The sequence below is a fragment of the Pygocentrus nattereri genome, chromosome 6 (assembly GCF_015220715.1).
Source record: "Pygocentrus nattereri isolate fPygNat1 chromosome 6, fPygNat1.pri, whole genome shotgun sequence".
NCBI lineage: Eukaryota > Metazoa > Chordata > Actinopteri > Characiformes > Serrasalmidae > Pygocentrus > Pygocentrus nattereri.
In genome coordinates this window covers 45,580,169-45,602,917 of record NC_051216.1, presented here as the reverse complement: position 1 = coordinate 45,602,917, position 22,749 = coordinate 45,580,169, and the positions used below count along the sequence as shown (strand labels likewise).

Below are 22,749 nucleotides of genomic sequence, written 5' to 3'. Positions count from 1 at the left end.
CAGTAAAGAGTTGTGGCATCAAGCTGCTGCCACAGTTTTCCATTCCTAACAACTACCAGGAACACACTGGTGAGCTGTTCCACTCACATTTACAGACCGTGACATATCGAGAACTTCCAGAAGGCCTAGATCAGCAGTGTTTAACTAAAATTCAATAAGGTCCAGTTAGAGAAAATTTCCTCAAGCGAAGGTCCAGAACATCATAATGTCCAACTTGCATCATGACTCAGCGCCATATACTGTTTACTGAAGTAGCCGAGTAGGAATATCAACATCTTATAAAGTCGACAACTGAATATCAGATCAAATAAAGTCCAGTTCAGTCAGATTTCAAGAATATTTGTAGCCAGTTTTCTCTTTTTAGAGCACAGGATGTGAAGCAACTTCCCTCTGACTCACTTTCTTCTCTGACTGCTGTTTCTTGTCTCCTGTGTGTCGTCACTTGCTCATAGTTTCAATGCTCATCCTAATGCATAGATCTGATTGGCTGAGCAGCGTCACATGTGATATTTAGAATGCATGTGATTCGTCTGTGAGTATCCAGGGCCGCTAAAGCCACTGTAAAGGCTAGAAAAGTTACGCTTATTATAATAGGACCAGCCTGTCGAAATAATATGTGTATGTGTGTGTGTGTGTGTGTATATATATATATATATATATATATATATATATATATATATATATATATATATATATATATACACACAAACACATTATAAGCAATTCTGAATATACACAGTCAACAAATTTGAGTATACAGTAATCCGAGAAAAACATTGGAACTTCTGCGCTGCGCCCATGTTTCCTTCAGGTTTTGTATACGTGAAACACCAGGGCTTCAACATGGTGCGTTGTGTGTGAGCTGTTTACTGGCTGTTTGTGTGTAAAGGCGTTCATATCTTTGCTCTGACAGGGAGTTATATTCCCTTCTGTGGTGACAGCTCATAAACGAAGCGCGTAGACTTCGTGTCTGCAGGAAAAATAAGCTGAAAACCAGACATAAAGCTGGTCCGGCGCTCTTCTGAGCTCAGCCTGGTGCAGAACCTCCGCCGTGTTATTCGTCCGGCCGCTGACGTTTCTCGGTGTTTCTGGTGCTGCCTGAGGCGGGAGGCATCCTGACCGAATGAAGAAGACTCTGTCTGATGTTCTCTCACGGATTTAAAACCTTCAGAACCGTCAGGAAAGCCAGGTTTGTTCTCCCTGCACTGCCCCGTAGTCCAGATCCCGGAGGCGGCTAACGGCCGCATTCGCCCAGTCGCTGCTGCTTTTTAAAGGAACATTTTTTTTGTATCTCATGTCTTGTATCTTTAAAAAGACAACAGCCTGGACTGAAACTGTCCTTAACTTCAGCCTGAATGGGTGGAGTAAGCTGCTGTAGGCTGAACAGGCTGATGAATGTCTTGTTTTTTTGTGACGTCACAAAACCGTTCAATTAAAAAAGGTTTTTGTTTTGCAGCTCAGTTCATCACTGTCCCACGAAATAGTACATTCACAGGAGAACCTGTGATGTAAGTTATCGCAAAGAGCTTCTGTGGGTTCGGTCATCATAAATGTTTCACAATTTGTAAAAACAGCTGCTGTGTTTATGAAGAAAACTAAAACTCACAAAAAAAATTAAGATATTTGTATTTTTTCTTTATTTATTTTTTTGTACAGTGGTGTGCTTTGAACCTTATCGGCATTTATGTACTACATAAAACTAGTTTTCTTCTTAAAAAGTGAATGAAATGCTGTTTTTATCCATTATGTGGTCACTTTTACAGGTGGATGCTTGAAGTGGGTACAACTAGTTGCATTTGCTAATTAAAGGGCTCATGTCTTCCATTGTTCTTATTATTTTATACCTTAATTTTTCATTCTGGGCTCCGCTTATGACATTTGTGTGGTTGTATGTACCAAAACGGTCCTAATTAATTTGTACACCTATCGGCCTAATTTGATGTCTTAGAATTAAAACGGGTCTTTTTTCCTGTGCATTTAAGACTGATGTATGGAAATTACCTCTACTTTCATTGGCTGCCGTACCTTATTGAATACACAGGCGCACACACCTTCTAAGCCGCTTCTCCTTCTGCGTCACAGGGGATGCTGGAGCCTATCCCAGCTGTCATTGGGTGAAAGGCAGGATACACCCTGGACAGGTCACCAGTCCATCGCAGGGCAGACAGACAGACACATTCCCTCACACACTCGGGCAGTTTAGCATGTCCAAACAGTCCGACTGCATGTCTTTGGACTGTGGGAGGAAACCCGCACAGACACGGGGAGAACATGCAAACTCCACACAGAAATTACCGCAGTCGCCCAGCTGGGGACTCGAACCCGGGCCCTCCTTGCTGTGAGGCGACAGCACTATCTACCGTGCTATTGAAAAAAATGATCTAGGCTCAAACATTCCTTTAAAAAAAGGGGGATAAAATGTTCTTTTTCCATTATGTGGGCCCTTTAATAGTCTTATACCAGAGGTTGGTAGCATGTGGTTCTGTTATCTAAACTTAAACATTTATTAAAATTAAACGATTGGATTATATTAAAAATGTACTTTTTACATATGATTGTACTCGTCACATGTTGGTTGATGCTTTTCCCTCAGTGCTATTTTAGTCCATCACATTTAGTCCCTAACTTTAATGTCTTCCTGTTTCTGACAGCATCTGGACTGGTTAGCTGCAGCTGACGCTTCAGACCAGGAGAGCAGCTCCTGACAGACGTCTGTTTCTGTGCACAGTGATGCTTCTCGAATCCTCGCTTCATTGAAGTTACCTGAGCGTAGCGCTCTGCCCCCGTCTGCCTAGCGTCCAGAATGAGCGCCCAGGTTCTGCTGCGTTTCCGCTCTGCTGCTGGTCCAGTGTCCAGGTGCCACGCCCACCAGCTGGCCTCCGTGAGCCAGGCAGCTCGGCTATCGGAGAAGAAGCTAAAGGGCCTTCTCTATCCTTTTAGCGATCTTGAGGCACACCTGTCACGCCAGGTAGACCAGAGAAGATTCCGGCTCTTCCAACCCAACATGGAAAACCTCGAGCGGGCAGAGAAACTGTTCATTCCTTCCCCTAAACATCACATACTCTACTCCACATCGGCCGTCCGTGCTGTCCACATGCCTGAACTCGCTCAGCCAGAGGTGAAGAGACAGTCATGTGTCAAATAGCTATTTAATTGTCAGTATTATTTGTATTTATTCGAATATTTTTTTTTCTGCGCAAATGAATGGTTACTGTTCAGATAATTATATTTTAACATAATTTTTCTTTAAAAAATGTTGTCATTTTTCTGTTTTTCAAATACTTTGGAAGCATCTGTTTCCCTTTACACTGTGTATAAATTTCTTGAGGAACAGACCAAAAGACACGACCCAGAATGACTTGGAAAAATTTCTGGTTCCATTGACTTGCATTAAAAGTAAAGTGAGTTTTTTCCTTCTCCTGTAAAGTTACTATTTTGGAGAAACAAGATTTTGATCCGACAGCAGCGGTGTGTGTGTGTGTGTGTGTGTGTGTGTGTGTGTGTGTGTGTGTGTGTGTGTCTATTGTGTTTACTAGAGCGTGTTGTTGCCTGGCAAGCATTTGTTTCTTGAAGAAAACCAGGAGTGGAGACTCGAGGAAAAGGAAGAGTCTGCCTAGCTTAGACATTCAGCACTCTTATATTCTCTCCAGTAAACCAGTTGTCTCTTTGTCTCAACGACCCCAAAAGGCCCCCCCACTTGATGGCCGGCTGCCTCTACCTTTGTAATTAAAGTAGAAGTGTTGAGGTCCACCCAGGAATTTACAGTCTCCCCTTTACTAGATTTGGAGGAATAGATAACCAGATGTCAAGATAGGCTGACCATTGGGGGTCGTTACATGACAAAGCACCGCTCTCCGCAGCCCCCACACATCAATGCAAATAAAGTAAATGTGAATTCATTATGCGTTCATCGCTGGGTAACTGCACAAGTTCTGTTGTGAGGATTCTTTATTTGTGTTTGTGTGTTTGTCTACAGGTGTGTTTCATTGGGAGGAGTAATGTTGGAAAGTCTTCCCTCATCCGGGCCCTCTTCTCTCTTGCTCCAGAAGTAGAAGTCCGGGTCTCCAAAACACCGGTGAGCAAATAAACTCTTTAAAGGCCCCATATCTTACATATTTCTTATCTTTTATATTTAAAATGCACTGCTTTTTGTGACCTCACACAAACAATTCATTCTAAATGGGCTGTTTCTGCAGCTTAATTTCCATATATGGACAGTATGGACTGGGATATAAAGGATACTGTTTATATAATATATCAAGCTCTTATTTATTTGGTTTCTCATTGTATGGGTCGTAAAAGGAGGTCATGATCTTATGATGTCTGTTCTATTCACAATTGCTTTTTTCTTGTCTTCTGAATGTCGTCACTCTCTTTAAAATTATGTAGGGCCACACAAGAACGCTGAACTTCTTCACGGTGGGGAAAGCCTTCACGCTAGTGGACATGCCTGGCTATGGACACCGTGCCCCGAAAGACTTTGTGGACATGGTGGAGCCCTACCTTCAGGAGCGACAGAAGTAGGAGCGCTGAGAAAGGCCTTGACTGCATGATGTCTGCTGTGAAGAACAGGTTGTGATTTAACTTGCCTTTCTCCTCAGCCTTGTGAGGACGTTCTTGTTGGTGGACGGTGGAGCAGGACTGCAGAAACTGGATTTGGCCGCCGTGGAGATGTGTGAAGAATTTGGCATTCCCTATGTGGTGAGTGAGTCTCTCTCTTCTGCAACAGCTGTTAAAGAACAGCAGGTGGCAGCAGAGCACAGCTGAATGGTATTATGCTGTGTCTTTCTGTAGATTTGGTTCTGAAAGAAGTTCTCGCAGCTGTTGGTCACCTTTCTTTATACTGTTGCTCAAAACTGGCTTATTTCTCTGAATTATAACCGCTGTTTGAATGGCATAATGTAGTGTCATGAGCAGTCGGCTGAACGCAGTGATAATCGGTTCATTAGCGCTGTAATTCTTTTCTGTATCCACAAAACTGTCTTTGTTTTCAGCATGATGTGATTTTTACTGTTACACAACGAAAAGTAGGAAATACATAGAAAGAGTGCCAAACACCAAGATAAAGCCCCAATCCCATTTCATCCATTGTCCCTACCACTTAGCCCTAACCCCTTGTTTTGCACGTTCACATCTAGGGGTTGGGTGTCCCAGTTCTTGTTGAGATAGAGGGGTAGGGTGAAGCGTTAGGGCTACATGGCCCCCCAGATGGAGGTTTTGCAGAGACTCCAAACCGTGTGATATGGGGAAAAAAGAACAACGGCTGAACAAGAGACCAAAGAAACCCACAAATGTGAGAACTGTCACTGTTAGAATGATAATAAACATCGTATTATCTTAGTTTAACGTCGTTTCAATGTATTATGGTCGTTTTCTTCATAACAAGCATAAAAATAGCTAGCTATCTCTCTTGCTCCACCTTAAATAGTCCAGCAGTTCTGACACCTGAAGCTCCAGAATGTAACTGCTGCACCATTTAAGGTGGAACGGGAAAATTTGAATAAGAAGGTTGTGATGATCTGACTTCAGCTTCACATCACTGAAGAATTAGTGGGGGGTGATAATAAATAATTGCCCCCCTCTTTGAAGGCGTATGATGTCTAAATGTAACTAAAGCCCAGCGGTGAGGAGCTGAACTTTCCCCTCCTCTGCTGTCCCTGCAGACGGGCAGGGTCGCCTACAGAGCGGCGCTAGTAGCTGATAATGAAGTCATGCTCTTTTAATAGAGGGTCTCATTTCAGAGGGAAGATCTCAACTGCTGCCCTTTGTAACTCAGTTCCAAGGGGCAAGGAGGCACTCAATAACAAGGGGTAGGGGTGAAAAGAAGAAATAGCCCTGGGCCTAAGAGTAATGATGTACAATACTGAGCAAAAGTCAGAGACCACCCTTTATTTATTTAATTACCAGTCTAAACAGCCACATAGCTAAAATGATCAGAACACTACACAGAAGCCTCAACAGCTACAGTTGTCCATTTTTCAGTATTTAATGTGTCCACCCTTTATCACAGCTTCAGTTCTCGCTTTCAAAAGTTCAGTCTTAGAACTTGGTTGTATTTTCGCCTTCTAACCATCCAAATAATCCCAAACACATTCAGTTACGCATCCTTTCAGACCCACAGCGCTGAGTGGTCTTCTCACAGTGGAAGGATGGACAGAAACCCCTGTGGATGTTCTCAGATCTGAAGCAGCTTGATTTTCTCCTCTCTCTCAGAGATGGAAGCTCTAAGTGCTGTTTATCTGATGGGGGCAGTTTTGGTGTCTATCAGGTATTGCAGGTGGTTGTTAGGAGTCGCTTGTGTTTTTTCCCTTTTTACGCAGGTGGAATATCTTATATCTGATCTCCTTTGAAGTGTCCACACTGGCTTGCACTCCTCAACGTGTCGTTTTTTTTTCGTCCTTCGTTCCTCCCGTAGAGTCCCACTCATTTTCTCCCCCAGCAAAGCCCTAATCTGTCTGTTTCCTGACAGCCACCAAAGTGCATGTCCTCACTCAGGGTAGGCCCTCAAGCTCTAATCTGCAGCCATATTGAGCCACACTCCTCTAGGTGTCATTTTTCCATCCTTCATTCCTCTCCTAGACTCCTATTAATTTTCTTCCTCAAACAAGACATACTGTATATGTTCCTTTAACTAACAGCCAACAAAATGCATGTCTTCACTCACAACAGATGCCCAAGCTCAAATCCACACTCACACTGACCAACACTCATCTATGTGCCGTTTTTTCATCCATCACTCCTCACATAGACTCCCATTCATTGGTAACTCCCTACGAAAAACTTAATACATACCCCATACACCATAACAACTGCCTAGCAGTAATTTAGCAACGGCGTGGGATACCATAGCAACTGCCTACCAGCACCTTAGCAACCACCTGGGATATCATAGTAACCCATGCACAACCATTCCATGTTTCTTTCAGGAAAGGCACATTTCTAGTTTTCAGTGCTGTATCATTAGTGTGAACTCATAGGAAGAGTGCAGTTTTAATTCATTTTGTTTCTCTGTCTAATTGCAGCTGGTGGTGACTAAAATCGACCGGACGCGGCAGGGGGCTCTGCTGACCCTTCTGCTGCAGCTCCATGACTTCATCAAAGATCAGACCAGCACCTGCTTCGCCCAGCCCTTCATCGTGAGGTGAAACACACAGTATTTCTCGAACATTTACACGGCTCTCCAAGTCTTTTCATCTACAAAAAGCATGAAAATCGAAAGCATGCATGTGCATTTGGACACCTTGTGTCAAGGTTCGAACACCTGGTCAGAATATAAACCATGTATTGGGGGGAAAAAAATGAAGTATACAGTATAAAATGTGCCATAACTTTTTGCTCAGGATACATTTTATGTTTTATTTTTTCCTAATATGTTTGGTTTAGGATTTAAACTGTAATTGTGCCTTGAAATGTGTTGAGGATGTGTTCATTTCTTTTTCACTCAGAAACTCAGCAAAACGTGTCATTTAACCAAACTTTTGCACACGACTACGTGTGCAGAATCATTAAAAATGACCCTCAGGTTATCTTGCAGTAGCACTTATGACACTGGTGTCATCTGGTGTTATCGTTAGGTTGCTAAGCAGCACAGTTCTTGCACAATTGGATGTAAAACTGTACCAAATCACTTATTTTATAAGGACAGCCCGTTAGTTATGTGGTTCTCTGGCTGCAGACTGCAGGTGCTGGCGGACCTGTGTCATCACCTCTAACCTGCAATTGGCTGGATTTCTATCAGATAGAGGTGCCAGCCTGTGCGAGAGCCGAGGAAGTGTAAATGTGATCAGATAGACGGAGCTCGCTGATAAGATAAGATTAGATGATAGAGCTTTTGCTCACAGAATCATGCCTGTTTTAGTGCCAGATGGTGGCACTTATACCTAGAGGTCATGGCCAGGAACCCCAGGCTTGGGTGTGTCTCTTAGGGAATACAGGAAGTCGCCTTTGCGAGATAAAGAGGTGATAAGTCACATACCAGCCAGCTACTTTAGAGTCATATACCAGTAGCAGTGCACACACACAGGACAAGACCTGGCTGATACGGCCAGAAATCTTATCAGTCTTTTTTTTTCATGTCATGTGATGCTGAAAAGTGTCTGTAATTATATAGGTTTTATAGTGATCAATTGAGGCTGACTTAAGTCATTTTGACTCTTATAGAAAATGAAAGCCCGTTTTGGAACAATAGCTTATCAGAAATGAGGATAAGTTTAAAGAATATACACCGATCAGGCGTAACATCATGACCACCTCCTCGTTTCTACACTCATTGTCCATCTTATCAGCTCCACTTACTGTATAGCTGCACTCTGTAGTTCTACAGTTACAGACTGTAGTCCATCTGTTTCTCTGATACTCTGTTACCCGGTTCTTCAGTGGTCAGGACCCCCATGGACCCTCACAGAGCAGGTACTATTTGGGTGGTGGGTCATTACACAATAGACAAACACAGTCTGCTTAAACTAATACCGCACAGAAAACGATATGTTTTCATGTTTTTATTGAACACAACATGTGAACATTCACAGTGCAGGGGGGAAAAGTGTGTGAACCTTTGGATTTAATAACTGGTTGACCCTCCTTTGGCAGCAATAACCTCAACAAAATGTCTCCTATAGCTGCAGATCAGACCTGCACAAGGGTCAGGAGGAATTTGGGACCATTCCTCTTTACAAAACTGTTTCAGTTCAGGAATATTCTTGGGATGTCTGGTGTGAATCGCTGTCTTGAGGTCATGTCACAGCATCTCAGTCGGGTTGAGGTCAGGACTCAGGAGGTTGATTTACTTCTGTGTTTTGGGTCGTTGTCCTGTTGCATCACCCGTCCTCTGTTGGGCTTCAGTTGGCGGACAGATGGTCTTAAGTTTTCCTGCAAAATGTCTTGATAAACTTGGGAATTCATTTTTCCGTTGATGACAGCTATCCGTACAGGGACTGAGGCAGCAAACCAGCCCCAAACCGTGATGCCCCCTCCACCAGATTTCACAGCTACACACGTAGCGTAGTGTGTTCCTTCCAAACAACTCAGTTTTGTTTTCATTTGTCCACAGAATAGTTTGCCAGTAGTGCTGTGGAACATCCAGGTCCTCTTTTGCGAACTTCAAGCGTGCAGCAATGTTTTTTTTTTTGGACAGCAGTGGCTTCCTCCGCGGTGTCCTCGCATGAACTCCATTCTTGATTAATGTTTTATGTTTTGGAGATTTGTCAGCTGAGATTTTTGCATGAGCCAGAGATTTATGTAAGTCTTTAGCTGACCCTCAGGGTGTTCTTCACCTCATTGAGCATCTTTACAGGACGACCACGTCTCGGGAGAAGAACAGCACTGAACTTTCTCCATTTATAGACAGTCCGTCTTACCATGGACGCAAGAACGTCACGGCTTTTAGAGACACTTCTGTAACCCTTTCCAGCTTCATGCAAGTCCACAGTTCTTGAACGCCGGTCTTCTGAGAGCTCTTTTGTGCGAGGCATGGTTCACATCAGGCGATGCTTCTTGAGAACAGCAAACTCAACACTGGTGTGTGTTTTTTACAGGGCAGGGCAGCTTCAACCAACGCATCCAATCTCGTCACATTGACTGGACTCCAGGTTGGCTGACTCATGGCTCCAGTTAGTTCTTGGAGAAGTCATTAGCCTTGGGGTTCACACACTTTTCCCCCCTGCACTGTGAATGTTCACATGTTGTGTTCAATAAAAACATGAAAACATATCGTTTTCTGTGCGGTATTAGTTTAAGCAGACTGTGTTTGTCTGTTGTTGTGACTTAGATGAAGATCAGAGCACATTTAAAGACCAATTTGTGCAGAAATCCAAGTAATCCCAAAGGGGTCATAATGTTATGCCTGATCGGTGCATCACAGTTAGTTCCAGCCTCGCGATGTGATTGGCTGAGAGGCACTCTAGGACAGATAATGGCACTCCAAAGAGTTTCAATTGCAGCGCTGGCAACCAGCCAATAGAAAAGTAACAGTGACAACTTTATTACAAGTAACAAGCCTGGCAGAAAGATGCAAGTGGCAGAGCCCTGTTTTCAGTAGACACCCTGTTTCTATTCTTAACAGGCTGCATCACAACGCATTGGCATTCCACTCTGAACACGGCAGTTAAAGGGGAATTCCACCAGTTTTTCAACATTTCTGAATAAATCAGTCTTTGAGATGTAAACAGAGTCGCTCAGAGTGGTTTGGTGTAAAATTGTTCATTGTGAAGAACCTAACAGACTGATTTCTCTACAGTGGCGGTGATGGGGATCAGGGGTCACCATGTCTGCAGCATAAACGTAGACATTTTATTTACTATCCAAACCCACTCGTGAACCTGCACATGGGCTGCTTTGGGGCTGTAACTCTGCACTTTCTCTTTCTGTCTCTGAAGCTCAGCCTGTGTGTGTTTTGAAGACGTAATAAAGATGAAGATAAGCCGTTCTCCTAAACAAAGCAGCTACTGCAGGTTTTGAAAATATACACTCTACTCTGAACCAAGCAAGCAAGTTCTTTACTGCGCTCAAATTATAATGAAGTGCCTGACGTCTGGTTCCCATCACTACCACTGTAAACAGTAGCATTTCACACCAAACCACTCTGAGTGACCCGTTTACATATTAACTATTTAATTCTGCAGAATTTTGGAAAAGTTAGTGGAGTTCTCCTTTAAGCTCTCTGCCTTTTGTCATTCATGAGCATACACTTACGCTTAGCCCACATGACCGGAAACAGCTGCGCTCCAAACCCACCTGAGACCCTTATAATAACAGAAAACGTTAGTTTCCATATATGGGCTGTTCAGAATGGGGAGTGAACAGTACAGTCGGAAACTCTAGGTATATATTTATCTATTATATCTGAAGTTATATATAAATTTCTAATAAATATGATGTTTATTTAAGTCTTCTGTGTAAAAAAAAAAAAAAGTTTCTTCCATGATGTTGGTGCTTTAAAAACCTGCCGTGGTCCCAAAAATCTGGGCCAGGTGTTGCAGCACTCTTTCGTGTTAAAGGTTGTTAATCTCAGAGCTTAAATTCAAAAACATTATAAAGTAGCTGTTGTGTTGCAACGCCTTTATTCTGTCTGAATTAATGGACCGTTCGAGCTCTGGACTCTCCCTCCATCCCTAACTGTGACGACAGCCATAAGACTGATCTGAGACCAGCATTTAAATACCACTCAGACTAATGTAATTTATATTTAACTCTATTAAATACAAGCCCAGGTGCTTAAAGGGGAATTCCACCAAATCTGCAAAATCCCTGCTTAAGCTCTTACCTAAACCTTTTGACACAGTCATGAGCATATAGTTACAGCCTTATTCGGAGTTCTGTAATCCTGACTCACTCTCTGTTGTTCCCTTTGCTCTTCCTCCTCATGCTTTAGCTCAGTCCAGTACTCAGGCGTCCATCTCCTCCGGTGCTTCATAGCCCACGTGACTGGAAACCTACAGCTGAGCTCCAAACCCACCTGAGACGCTAATAAAAGCAGAAAACGCGCCAAGACCCTTCAACAGACTCTGGGACGGGAGCTGTTCAGGACTGAAGACTGTCTGACAGGAGGTCAAGCAGCTGTGATGTTCATGAAAGCCCATGCAGACAGCAGAGAGCTGTCCGTTTAGTTTTTATCAGGCTGGCGCACGAACCTCTGAGATTAAAGTGGCGCTTTACTATGATTCAACCTGCAGCTACAGTGTTTATGTAATCCACAGACACTCAGCTGGATTGGCGGCACAGTCGTCATTTAAGGCCTTGAAATGTTTTATGGGCACACACTGCATGGGTGATGAAGAAGGCAGAGTAAAGCGCAGAACAGAACAGAGAATAAAAGTGGGTTTGGAGCGAATTGTGCCGGAAGTGCAGTGTTGCATTGTAAACCGCTTCTTTCAAAGACGACGTAAATAAATTGCAATAATCTTGTTGTGGTACATTGTTTTTAATGCTGTGTTTCTGCCTATGAGTAAAGGTAACTGGTGATGTGGGCAAAATAAATAATTCCATAATACAGTAGTTATTACATAAATGACTAATGTAGTGTTATATTTAACCGTGTTAATTAAAAGCCTGAGTGCTTAAAGGGGAACTCCACCAACTTTGGAAAAATTCCTGCTTAATTAGAAGGTTAAGACGTAAACATAGTTATCCAGTTTTGGCCTAAAATGTATTTCTTAAATGCAGTCTTACTGCTTACTGAGGGCAGTCGTGGGCTGGAGGTTAGGGAACCAGCCATGTGATTGGAAGGTCGCTGGTTTGATGCCCAGAGCTGACAGTACCTGACTGAGGTGTCCTTGAGCAAGACACCTAACCCCCATCTGCTCCCTGGGCACTGAGGATAGGGCTGCCCACCGCTCGGGGCAAGTGTGCTCACTGCCCCTTGTGTGTGTGTGTGTGTGGGTGGTGTTTCACTGCACGGATGGGTTAAATGCAGAGGTGAAATTTCCCCCTTGTGGGACAAATAAGGGTCACTTAATCTTTGTGTGCTGACTTGAACACACTGGGAGGAAAATCTTAAAATGTGGCCTGTGCAAAAGTAATCACACACTTCACCTTTTATGTTTTGTTCATTTCAATACATTTTAGGGGAGAAAAGTCAATAAAAGCTCCTTCACATTTATCAGCATTGCACATGAAAACTCGGATAACTTGTAGGTTCCAAGTTCTTATCACCACCACTGTGAAGAAATGTGTTAGTCATTTTTGAAAAAGAATGGAATTCCCTTCTGAAATTGGCGATAAAGGCGAGAAAGGCTTGTGATAAAACAGAACTATGGCAAGGGTGAGAACAAAGTGAGGTGTATTATAAGAACAGACTGAAAAATGGCTTCATGGCCGTGCTCTAACACCTGTACCTGCTTGTTTAAGGCCTGTGGGGCTTTTGTTCATTTTAACAGGAATTTCACAGCTGAACTTTACGCCTTGAGTTCGTCTCCAGCTGCACTGAGTTTGGCCTTTTAAACTTTAACTTGGACCCCATGCTTTAGTTAAAGAGAAGGAGCTGGGCTCAGTACTCACACCTGCAACAGAGGTTTTACAGCTTTCTCTACCTTTATTCATTCTGACGCAAACAGAGCCTCACAGCAGGTAAGCATCCTTCCCTTTCAGTCCTGATGATGATGATGATGATGATGGTCGTGATGGTGGTGGTGCAGTGCTGCTGCACCTTGGAAAAGTACAATAAAACTGACATGTCACAGTGCTATAAAAGAACAAGGTGGTGCAATCACATTTATTGTACCCAAAGCTGAAACAAAGACATTTTTGCTGTTTTATATATGTGCGCATTTGGACACTGACCCCATAAAACCATTTGGCACGGGTTAATTTTTCATCGTTTCGCCCATTTTTATTTGCCCTCTGCAGGTATTAAAGGACGGCGAAGCCCTGAGGAGCCTCTGTGCACGTCTCGTCACCCGGGAAGGAGGAACAGGATCTTCTCTCCAGTTCAGCCCGTAATTCTGGATTTTACCCTTTTACCCCTTCACACCTTTCCATCATGGCAACCTCAGAGGCCGTCTGCCACGCCAACGCCACCATTTGCTCTGGCACATCATGCCTGGTCCCAGAAAGCAACTTCAACGCCATCCTGAGCGTGGTCATGAGCACCGTCCTGACCGTCCTGCTGGCCCTGGTCATGTTCGCCATGGGCTGCACGGTGGAAGCTTCCAAACTGTGGGCACACATCCGCCGGCCCTGGGGCATCATCATCGGCTTCCTGTGCCAGTTCGGGATCATGCCCTTCACCGCCTTCATCCTCTCGCTGGCCTTCCAGGTGCTGCCCATCCAAGCCATCGTCATCATGATCATGGGCTGCTGCCCCGGAGGCGCCAACTCCAACATCATCGCCTACTGGCTGGATGGAGATATGGACCTCAGGTGATTGGGTTAGATGGAAATTCTCACTTTTTTCACGATTGTTGCACAGTTGCATGGTTGAGATGTAAAAATGGTGAAAAGCAGTGGTTCCAAAAGGGTTCTTTAGTAAAGAAAATGGTTCTGTATAGAACCATGAGCAAGCAAAGAACCCTTTGCGTGATCTGAGTTCTTGTGTTGTAGATGTGAATGTAGAATGTGTTGTAGGTGGTTCTACGTAGAACCCTTTCTGAAAAGGATTCTGCGTAGCACCAAAAAGTTGTAACAAGCCGAAGAACGCTTTTTTGGTACTATATAGAACCCTTTTTGCTAAGAGTGTAGTCACAGTGGGGGGTGATAGGAACCAGATGTCTGTAGTTTATTTAATGGCTCTAAAAGTTTCATCACAGTTTATCACATGAAAAGCATGTTGATGCCTGAGATAAAAGTGAGATGAGTGAGATAAAAGATAAAAGAGATACTATTTTTGGCCTAAGAACATTTTTAGGAGCTGTTTATGGCAGAGACGTCTTACCAGGCAAAATAATCTCGAGCGTAGGTTCTCTGGTGGTTCTGGGTGGTAAATAAAATGTCTATATCTGTGTTGTAGTCATGGCGACGCCTGGTTCCCATCACCACCACTGTAAAGACGTCTGAGTTGCAAAGTTTCTCTATGATTAACGCTTTAAATGGCCAGGATCCAACAACAGGTCCAAAGTTTTATTACACACTTCTATAACTTGATAATAGCTCGGCCAGTTTACACTGAAGTCCCTGTAGTTCCTGAATAATAAGCCTTAGTATGTAATAAACCTGGGATTTTAAGGGTTTAACCAGTTCATGTCAAACCACTCTGAACGACTTTACGCTTCACTATGCCGGAATGTCCAAGCTCCATTTACATGCATGCTATCCAGGCAGGTAGCTTTATGCAAATTAGCCTGAGCCTTTCATTTGAATGAATTTAGCATGTATTATTTGACGCTCTGGTGCAGTAGTGCACAGTCTGAATGGAAATATAAAGGTGCCACAAGGGGTTCCTTGGAGCGATGCCTTCCATGCATCGAAACACCACATACGCACTAGGGGGCAGTGAGCACACCTGCCCTGACTGGTGGGCAGCCCTATCCACAGCACCCAGGGGAGCAGTTGGGGGTTTTGTGTCTTGCTCAAGGGCACTTAAGTCACATACGGTCAGCTGAGGGGATCGAACCGGCGACCTTCTGGTCACAAGGTTGGCTCCCTAACCTCCAGCCCACGATTAGCCCTAAAACGTTTGTTTTAAACACCAGGCACCACTGGGACTCAAACTCAGGACCTCCTGGTTACTCAGCAGGCGCCACAGCCTGTGTTGTTTTATTTTTACTTAACATTTTGCCGTGACCCCCAGCTGGCTATTGTTTATTCAAAACATGCCACAACTACAATGGCAAAAAATAGTTAATATTTAAACAATTCAATAATAATTTTAAATAAAAACAAACTATTTTAGCTGCATAGAGTAGGTTTTTAAAAACTGCCCGTTCGCTTGAGCTGGAAACTTGGCATGTTTTCCTTTGCTTTTTTTGTGGTGCTGTCCCGTAGATCGTTATTTGGGAGGGGAAGGGAGCAAACATGTTGCAGTGCATGCTGGGAACTGTAGTGCAGTTCATGGTGAAATGGGCTGACACTAGTAGAAAAATGAAACTAATTTTGTGGGCCGAATAGGATTACGCCACAGGGCTGACTTGCGTTTGACACATAGACCACTTCTGAAGAACCTTTCACAGACCATCAAAGCTGGTTCTTCTATGGCAGTGGTTCCTAAAGCAGAGCACATGGAACCGTCCACATTTCCACAAAATTCAGTCCCCGACTTTTGCGTTTGAGAAAAGAATAAAGACCGTCTAGGGGGCCTTTAGGAGAACCGCTGTTCTGTGCCCTGCTGAAAAAATCCATAGAAGCCATCAAGTGTTTTTATTGTTTCCTGATGGTTTTGTAATGAGAACCTTTCTGGCACCTTTATTTGCTGAATTTAACGTATTGGAGGGAAAAAATAAACCTGGGAAAAATGTGGCCTGTGCAAAAGTTATGGCACATTTTATATGTTATGTTTTTCACAACTCGTGACCAGGGGTGTTAAAACATTTGCACATACTGAAATTCAGCATGGGCTGTTTTAGCAGCTGGGGACTGTATGAACTGGGGAGCTAATGGTCGCCTTTACTTCCGTAGTAAGAGCCCTTTAAAATCAAAATCAAGTCTCATTGAGCTCAAATAAAACCACTGGGTGGATCTGGGTTGGAGGCCTTGAGGAGAAGGTGAGGAAATGAAGGGTATGAGTGTTTTAAACAGCCCTGTTTCACTCCTGCCTGCAGTATAAGCATGACCACGTGTTCGTCCATCCTGGCGCTGGGGATGATGCCGCTCTGCCTGCTCATCTACACCTCGATCTGGACTTCAGCGGACGCCATTCAGATCCCCTACGACAGCATAGGTGAGGCTCGCTCTGCCACGGCTTTTACACCCATCACCGATACAACAGACTGAGAGTTAACTTCATAGAACCAGATTAAACCTAAACCTAATCACTGGGACAAGCTGGCAGCACTTTTTAAAGGACCTGTCCATTGGAAACTGACCTCTCCTCATTGTAGTAAGAGTTATGTAGTATACACTGTAGTATATAGTAGTATTTTTGTGATGTCAAGTGTGCATACATGTGCCCTCAGCCTATGGCACTTTAGCCCCGCCCACTCACGCTGAAGTCACAAAGGGTGTTTCAACCTGGACTGCTTTCTGAATGAGCCAATCAGAACAGAGCTCATTTACATATATCACTCTTATCTTACACACTTAACATGAGGGTTCCTCGAGGGTTCTTTAGTAAAGAAAATGGTTCCATGTAGAGCCATGAACACTCAAAGAACCCTTTACATGATTGAAAGATTCTTCATGAGAGTTTTCTTCAGACTGATGGAGAATGTGCCGTAGATGGTTCTATACAGAACCTTTTTGAAAAGGGTTCTACACAGCACCAAAGAGGATTCTTCTATTGTAACAAGCCTGCCGTCATAACAACAGAAGAACCCTTTTCAAATAGGTTCTATCTACCATCTGCCATCTGCAGCACATTCTGCATCAATCTGGAAATGCTCTGCTGTGTCTGATCCTCTCGCACCAGCACAACACACACTGACACACCACCACCACGTCAGTGTTACTGCAGTGCTGAGAAATATCCACCAGCCAAATAGTACCTGCTCTGTGAGGGTCCATGGGGGTCCTGACCACTGAAGAACAGGGTAACAGAGTATCAGAGAAACAGATGGACTACAGTCTGTAACTGTAGAACTACAGAGTGCAGCTATACAGTAAGTGGAGATGATAAAGTGGACAATGAGTGTAGAAACAAGGAGGTGATCATGATGTTATGCCTGACCGGTGTAAAACCACACACTATTAAATATTATAACAAAATTCTATCCGAATCTTTGGTTCATTCATTATGATAAGCTGTGCTGAAATGCTGTAGAGCAATGAAAACAGCTGCCAAACTCCGTCTTATGCTGGATGTTCCTATACGCAGGCATCACGCTGGTGGGTCTGCTCGTGCCTGTCGCTGTGGGAATGTACGTCAAACATCGGTGGCCCATGCACGCAAAAAGGATCCTGAGGGTGAGTTTTTTTTTTGTTTGTTTTTTTTTTTTAAAATTGAATATTCATATCAGACAGACTGAGAGAAATTAAAAAATCTGCGTAATTATGTCCCTGACCACATCATTCAGAGTGGTTTGGAGTAAAATGGTTCAGTGGAGATACTCTTTACATTTAGATCTCTTTACAGTGGTGGTGATGGGAACCAGGGGTCGCTATGACTACAACACAAATATAGACTTCATTTACCATCCAAAACCTACATTATAATATTTGGGAACTATTTTGCCGCACAACGCCCTGCCGGTAGCCCTCCACCATGAGCAGATTTTAAAACTTTTACACCAAAAGCTCCTCAAAACTATCATAGAACAGTGTCTCAGACATCAGGCAGTGCATTCCTAACCATGTAATAACTGTCTGTGAGGAGCTTTTAGAGGTGGACGTCTGGTTCCTATCACCACCACTGTGAACAATTCTAACTCTCGAGTAAGTTTCTCTAGAACACCAAACTGCTCTGAATGACCCTAACATCTTAAACATTGAAATATGTAGAAATTTAGGAGTCGTAAAAGTAAGAAAACATCTTCAAAGAGACTTGTTTGGGCTACTTTTGCTTTGTTTGACTGGACTGTGACAAAAAAAATGTCCAAATGATTTTTTATTTTTATAAGAAATGTTTTGTATCGTTGTGCAAAAACCACAGGACATGTAGTATCATGCAGTGTGGGCTTCATAACACTTCCCCTGTCTAGTCATGGGCAGTCCACTGGGGCAGTCATGGGCTAGAGGTTAGAGAACCAGCCTTGTAACTGGAAGGTCACTAGTTCAGATCCCCAGAGCTGACAGTATGTGACTGAGGTGTCCTTGAGCAAGACACCTAACCCCCAACTGCTGTGGATAGGGCTGCCCACGTTCTGGGCAAGTGTGCTCACTGCCCCCTAGTTTATGTGGTCACTAGTGTGTATGTGGTGCTTTGGGAAGTTTCCCAGATGTGGGACTAATAAGGGTCACTTAATCTAACCTACTGCCATGGCTAAAGTGTTTTAATGTTTTGTAGGTGGGCTCTGTCTTGGGTCTTCTCCTGATCATTATCATCGCTGTGGTGGGTGGTGTGCTGTATCAGTCCTCTTGGACAATCTCCCCCTCTCTGTGGATCATTGGAGCCATCTACCCCAGCATAGGCTTCGGCCTGGGCTTTCTGCTGGCACGCCTCGTGGGACAACCCTGGTACAGGTAGGACACTGAGAGCGAGAGATGATAAACTACATGGGTAAACGCCACACACACAGTCCAGTGGTCAGAGAACCCACATACATTCACGACTCAGTAATAAAGTCAGCTTAACTATGGCGTCACTCCAGAGAAACCTTTTGGGCGCCTTTTTTGATAATGTACTGCTTACAAGACATTCATTTGTTATATGTCATATTTATTGCACATTTACATATATTGAAAATTCAGATGTGAATCATTTGTAGTAATGAATTGGCAATGTATTCTGCATTCTAAACAATACAGGTCCCCTTTGAAGTGACGTCATAGAATTTCTACACTATATGGCCAAAAGTATGTGGACACTTTTAGACTTTGTTGGACATCCCGTTCCAAAACCATCTGCATAACTATGCAGTAGATTTGGTTTTCTTTTATGAATTTGTTGGAGTGTGTCTGTGGAAATTTGTGGCCATTCAGTCAAAAAAGCATTTGTGAGGTCAGACACTGATGTTAGATGAGGAATGTGGCTCACAATCGACTTTCCAGTTCATCCCAAAGGTGTTGAGTGGGGTTGAGGTCAGGTCTCTGTGCAGACTGCTGGAGTTCCTCGAGACCATGTCTTTATGGAGTTTACTTTGCGCACAGGGGCTCAGTCATATTGGAACAGGAAAGGCTCTTCCACAAACTGTTGATGAAAAGTTAGAAGCATTTAATTGTGTACAATGTCTTTGTGTGCTGTAGAATTAACATCACGTTTCACTGCATCAAAGGGGCCTGAAAAACAGCCCCAGCCCATTATCCCTCCTCCACCAAATTTTACTGTTGGCACTATGCATTCCAGTAGGTAGCGATTTTCCGGCATCCACCAAACCCAGACTCGCCCATCAGACTGCCAGACAGTGAAGTCAGATTCATCGCTCCAGAGAACATTTTCCTCTGCTCCAGAGTCCAGTGTTGGCGTGCTTCACACCACTCCAGCCATCGCTTGGCATTGCGCATAGTATTCCTAGGCTTGTGTGCAGCTGCTCAGCCATGGAAACTCATTTCATGAAGCTCCAGATGCAGCGTTCTTGTGCTGTTGTTGCTTCCAGAGATAGTTTGGAACTCTCAAGTGATGCAACAGAAGATTTTATACGCTATGTGCTTCAGTATTCAGTGGCCCAACGCTGTAAGTTTGTATTATCGCTTCGTGGTTGAGCTGTTATTGCTTCAAGACTCATTATTACCAGCCGCAAAATATCACTTACAGTTGACAGGGGCAGATCTAGCAAAGCAGAAATTACACAAACAGACTTGTGGCAAAAAGGTGTCATCCTAAGACAGTGCTACGTTTAGAGTTACTGAGTTCTTCAGTACAACCCATTCGACTGCTAGTGTTCGTCTATTGAGATCACATGGCTAATGTTCCGACTTTATATGCTCGTAAGCAACAGGTGTGGCTAAAACAATAGTTAGAAGAGGTGTCCACACACTTCTGCCCTTATAGTGTACTTTTCAGTGGGTGGGTCTTTTAAAGGAACCAGCCAACATTTTCCTGAACTTGGAAAAGAACAAAGAACCGGTTAACAATACAATGCAATAGAAACCAGTGGGCAGACAAATGTGTTTTGGCTCAGTTGTTTTTCTTTTATTTCAAGTATTTTTAAATGAAATATTGCTGTTTTGTTTAAGAAAGTTAGCCCTTTATTGAAGATTTAAGTGACGTTGTGTCTCGATGGCAGATGCCGCACCATCGCCCTGGAGACGGGTTTCCAGAACTCGCAGCTGTGCAGCACCATCGTCCAGCTGTCCTTCTCCCCAGAAGACCTGGAGGTCATGTTCGCCTTCCCCCTAATCTACAGCATCTTCCAGATGGTGATGGCCGTCTTAGCAGTTGGAGGTGAGTTAATGGTGCCAGTGGACTGCTTTCATTGGACTTATCAGCTTGAACAGCCAAATTACATCTTTACCTTGCCTTTGCGTATTAATATCACACTCAAAAACAATGTTTGATCTTTGGGTCTCAAATGCAAAGTCAGCATTATACTGATGAAGATATGACGAGCATAGAAGGGGTCCGAAGCACAACCCATATTACAGTGCAGTTACACATTTCTACCAGAGAGGTCTCCAAATCCCCAAAACTTACATGGTTTAGCTTTGGCTAAAACGATTAGAGGCAAATATACACATGGTAAGTGGAGCAGATAAACTGGACAATGAGTGTAGAAACGAGGTTGTTTCATTGAAGTGGCTGGTCACTGGATATTTCTTGCAGTGCTCCATTGCTACATAGGTGACAGTTGTTTAACTGATTAAGCAAAAAAATAAATGAATATTCATAACATCTTTACACAGAATATACATTAGCCGCAAACTGTTGCACTGTACCATCCTGCAGAGTGAGGACAATTAGGCTCTCTTGGGCCACAGTATGGATGATTGCACCATTCACATGATTTCTACAATGTAATGCAAGTAGACCATTTGACCAAAGTCTCTATCATCTACTTCAGGTTACCAGGCCTATAAGAGGCACTGTCGGCGCAGCCCGCCGGAGGAGGATGGCGAGAGGGCGAATGGAGAAGCTGTTGACTCCAGTAAAGAGAAGCAGGACTGTGGTTTGGACAATGAAGGCTTTCAGTGCGATGAGAACGGCAACAACGATAAGGGCAAAATGACACAGCTGTGAGTTGGTGTCAAAGCCCCTCTCGCTCTGAGCTCCCTCATAGAGACGTTTGCTGGCAGAAGGCTATTCTCACCACCTGGCTGGAGGAATGAGCTGCAGGTCCAAGCGATTATTATTTATTATGTCTCTTTGCACAAAATTTGAAGTAGTTCCTTGGCATATCACCACATCAGTAGAAGCGCTCTATGTGAGTAATGTGCACCAGAGTCAGGTCAGTACGTCCTGTGCCTGCCCACAGGTCGACCCAAGAGCTACGACTGGTCAGGGTTTTCGACTCTGGAGTCACAGTGACACTCATTATAACCAGAGTTCCAACGAGGAGAGCTTAACACATTTACACATGACCTAAATATCTAATTTCAGGGTAAATGACAGGCTTTTCAGTAACGCTGTCTATGAACGTCACGTCTATGAGCATCTATAAACACATTCATAACATTGTAATGCATTCATAAAGCATTCTAAACATGCTTATGAATATTTGGGAAAAAATGGAACTACTCTGAATGACACTTCATAGCCATGTATATTACACATTATGCATGTATAATATGAATGCATTATAATGTATTATGAATGTGCTCATAGATTCTTAGACATAACATTCATAGAAAAGTGTTTCCGGCTTTTCAAATGTGTTTTCCAGAGCCATGATTTTGGATCATTGCTATGTAATATTGGTGTTCATCGTTTTCATTGTATCTAAACGTTAAACATGTTGAGTTTGCACATCAGAAGCCTTTAATAAAACAGGATTATTACATAAACTGTCCCCGGAGGGGGGGAGGAGGAGACCACTTATATCGGCCAGAAGACTGTGAAAGCTAATGAAAATCTGGGATATTTGGGATATGAATATAGCACATTTATGGACTCATTTAATTGACTTTAAGTTCTAATTGTTGTTTTATACAACTTTTAAGCTGCTGCACTGCATTTGAAAAATATTTTTAATATTTATACGTATTCAAAGAATTATAAGGAATCTTGTGTTGTTGATACTGGATTGTTATTGTGTTTTTTAAGTCATAATTAAAGACGTGTCATGATGTAACTGTTATTGAAAATGTTGAATTTTCATTTTTCTTTGCATGACGTTGCAAATACACTTACTGATCAGCCATAAGATTAAAACCACCTCCGTGTTCACTGGCAGCAAGTCTGCGTTAAAGCTCTAATGCTTTATAGCAGGATAGTAACACATACTACACCTCCATGTTTCTCCACTCATTGTCCATTTTATCAGCTCCACTTACTGTATAGCTGCACTCTGTAGTTCTACAGTTACAGACTGTAGTCCATCTGTTTCTCTGATACTCTGTTACCCTGTTCTTCAGTGGTCAGGACCCCCATGGACCCTCACAGAGCAGGTACTGTTTGGGTGGTGGGTCATTCTC

General features: G+C 43.3%; 2 protein-coding genes across 3 annotated transcripts; both read left to right on the top strand.

Moving 5' to 3' along the window:
• Nucleotides 1–827: 827 nt before the first annotated feature.
• On the top strand, nucleotides 828–11,909 carry gtpbp8 (GTP binding protein 8 (putative)). Its single transcript, XM_017703058.2, has 7 exons — nucleotides 828–1,189; nucleotides 2,652–3,118; nucleotides 3,977–4,075; nucleotides 4,390–4,520; nucleotides 4,602–4,701; nucleotides 7,023–7,141; nucleotides 11,369–11,909. Exons 2-7 carry the CDS (start codon nucleotides 2,804–2,806, stop codon nucleotides 11,454–11,456), a joined length of 852 nt encoding a protein of 283 aa, XP_017558547.1. The 5' UTR covers nucleotides 828–1,189; nucleotides 2,652–2,803; the 3' UTR covers nucleotides 11,457–11,909.
• Nucleotides 11,910–12,386: 477 nt separating this feature from the next.
• slc10a2 (solute carrier family 10 member 2) lies at nucleotides 12,387–22,356 on the top strand. Of its 2 annotated transcripts, XM_017702986.2 has the most exons (7): nucleotides 12,387–13,062; nucleotides 13,342–13,854; nucleotides 16,188–16,306; nucleotides 17,399–17,487; nucleotides 18,527–18,702; nucleotides 20,406–20,563; nucleotides 21,180–22,356. In XM_017702986.2, exons 2-7 carry the CDS (start codon nucleotides 13,475–13,477, stop codon nucleotides 21,353–21,355), a joined length of 1,098 nt encoding a protein of 365 aa, XP_017558475.1. In that variant the 5' UTR covers nucleotides 12,387–13,062; nucleotides 13,342–13,474; the 3' UTR covers nucleotides 21,356–22,356. The 2 variants fall into 2 exon arrangements, with proteins under 2 accessions (XP_017558475.1, XP_017558474.1); XM_017702985.2 differs by having other exon boundaries at nucleotides 12,387–13,854.
• Nucleotides 22,357–22,749: the final 393 nt, after the last annotated feature.

Coding starts and splice junctions, on each gene's coding strand:
- gtpbp8 (XM_017703058.2), top strand. CDS start 2,804: ATGAGCGCCCAGGTTCTGCTGCGTTTCCGCTCTGCTGCTGGTCCAGTG. Junction 4,702..7,022: donor AATTTGGCATTCCCTATGTG/GTGAGTGAGTCT, acceptor GTCTAATTGCAG/CTGGTGGTGACTAAAATCGA. Junction 7,142..11,368: donor GCCCAGCCCTTCATCGTGAG/GTGAAACACACA, acceptor CTCATGCTTTAG/CTCAGTCCAGTACTCAGGCG.
- slc10a2 (XM_017702986.2), top strand. CDS start 13,475: ATGGCAACCTCAGAGGCCGTCTGCCACGCCAACGCCACCATTTGCTCT. Junction 16,307..17,398: donor GATCCCCTACGACAGCATAG/GTGAGGCTCGCT, acceptor TCCTATACGCAG/GCATCACGCTGGTGGGTCTG. Junction 17,488..18,526: donor ACGCAAAAAGGATCCTGAGG/GTGAGTTTTTTT, acceptor AATGTTTTGTAG/GTGGGCTCTGTCTTGGGTCT.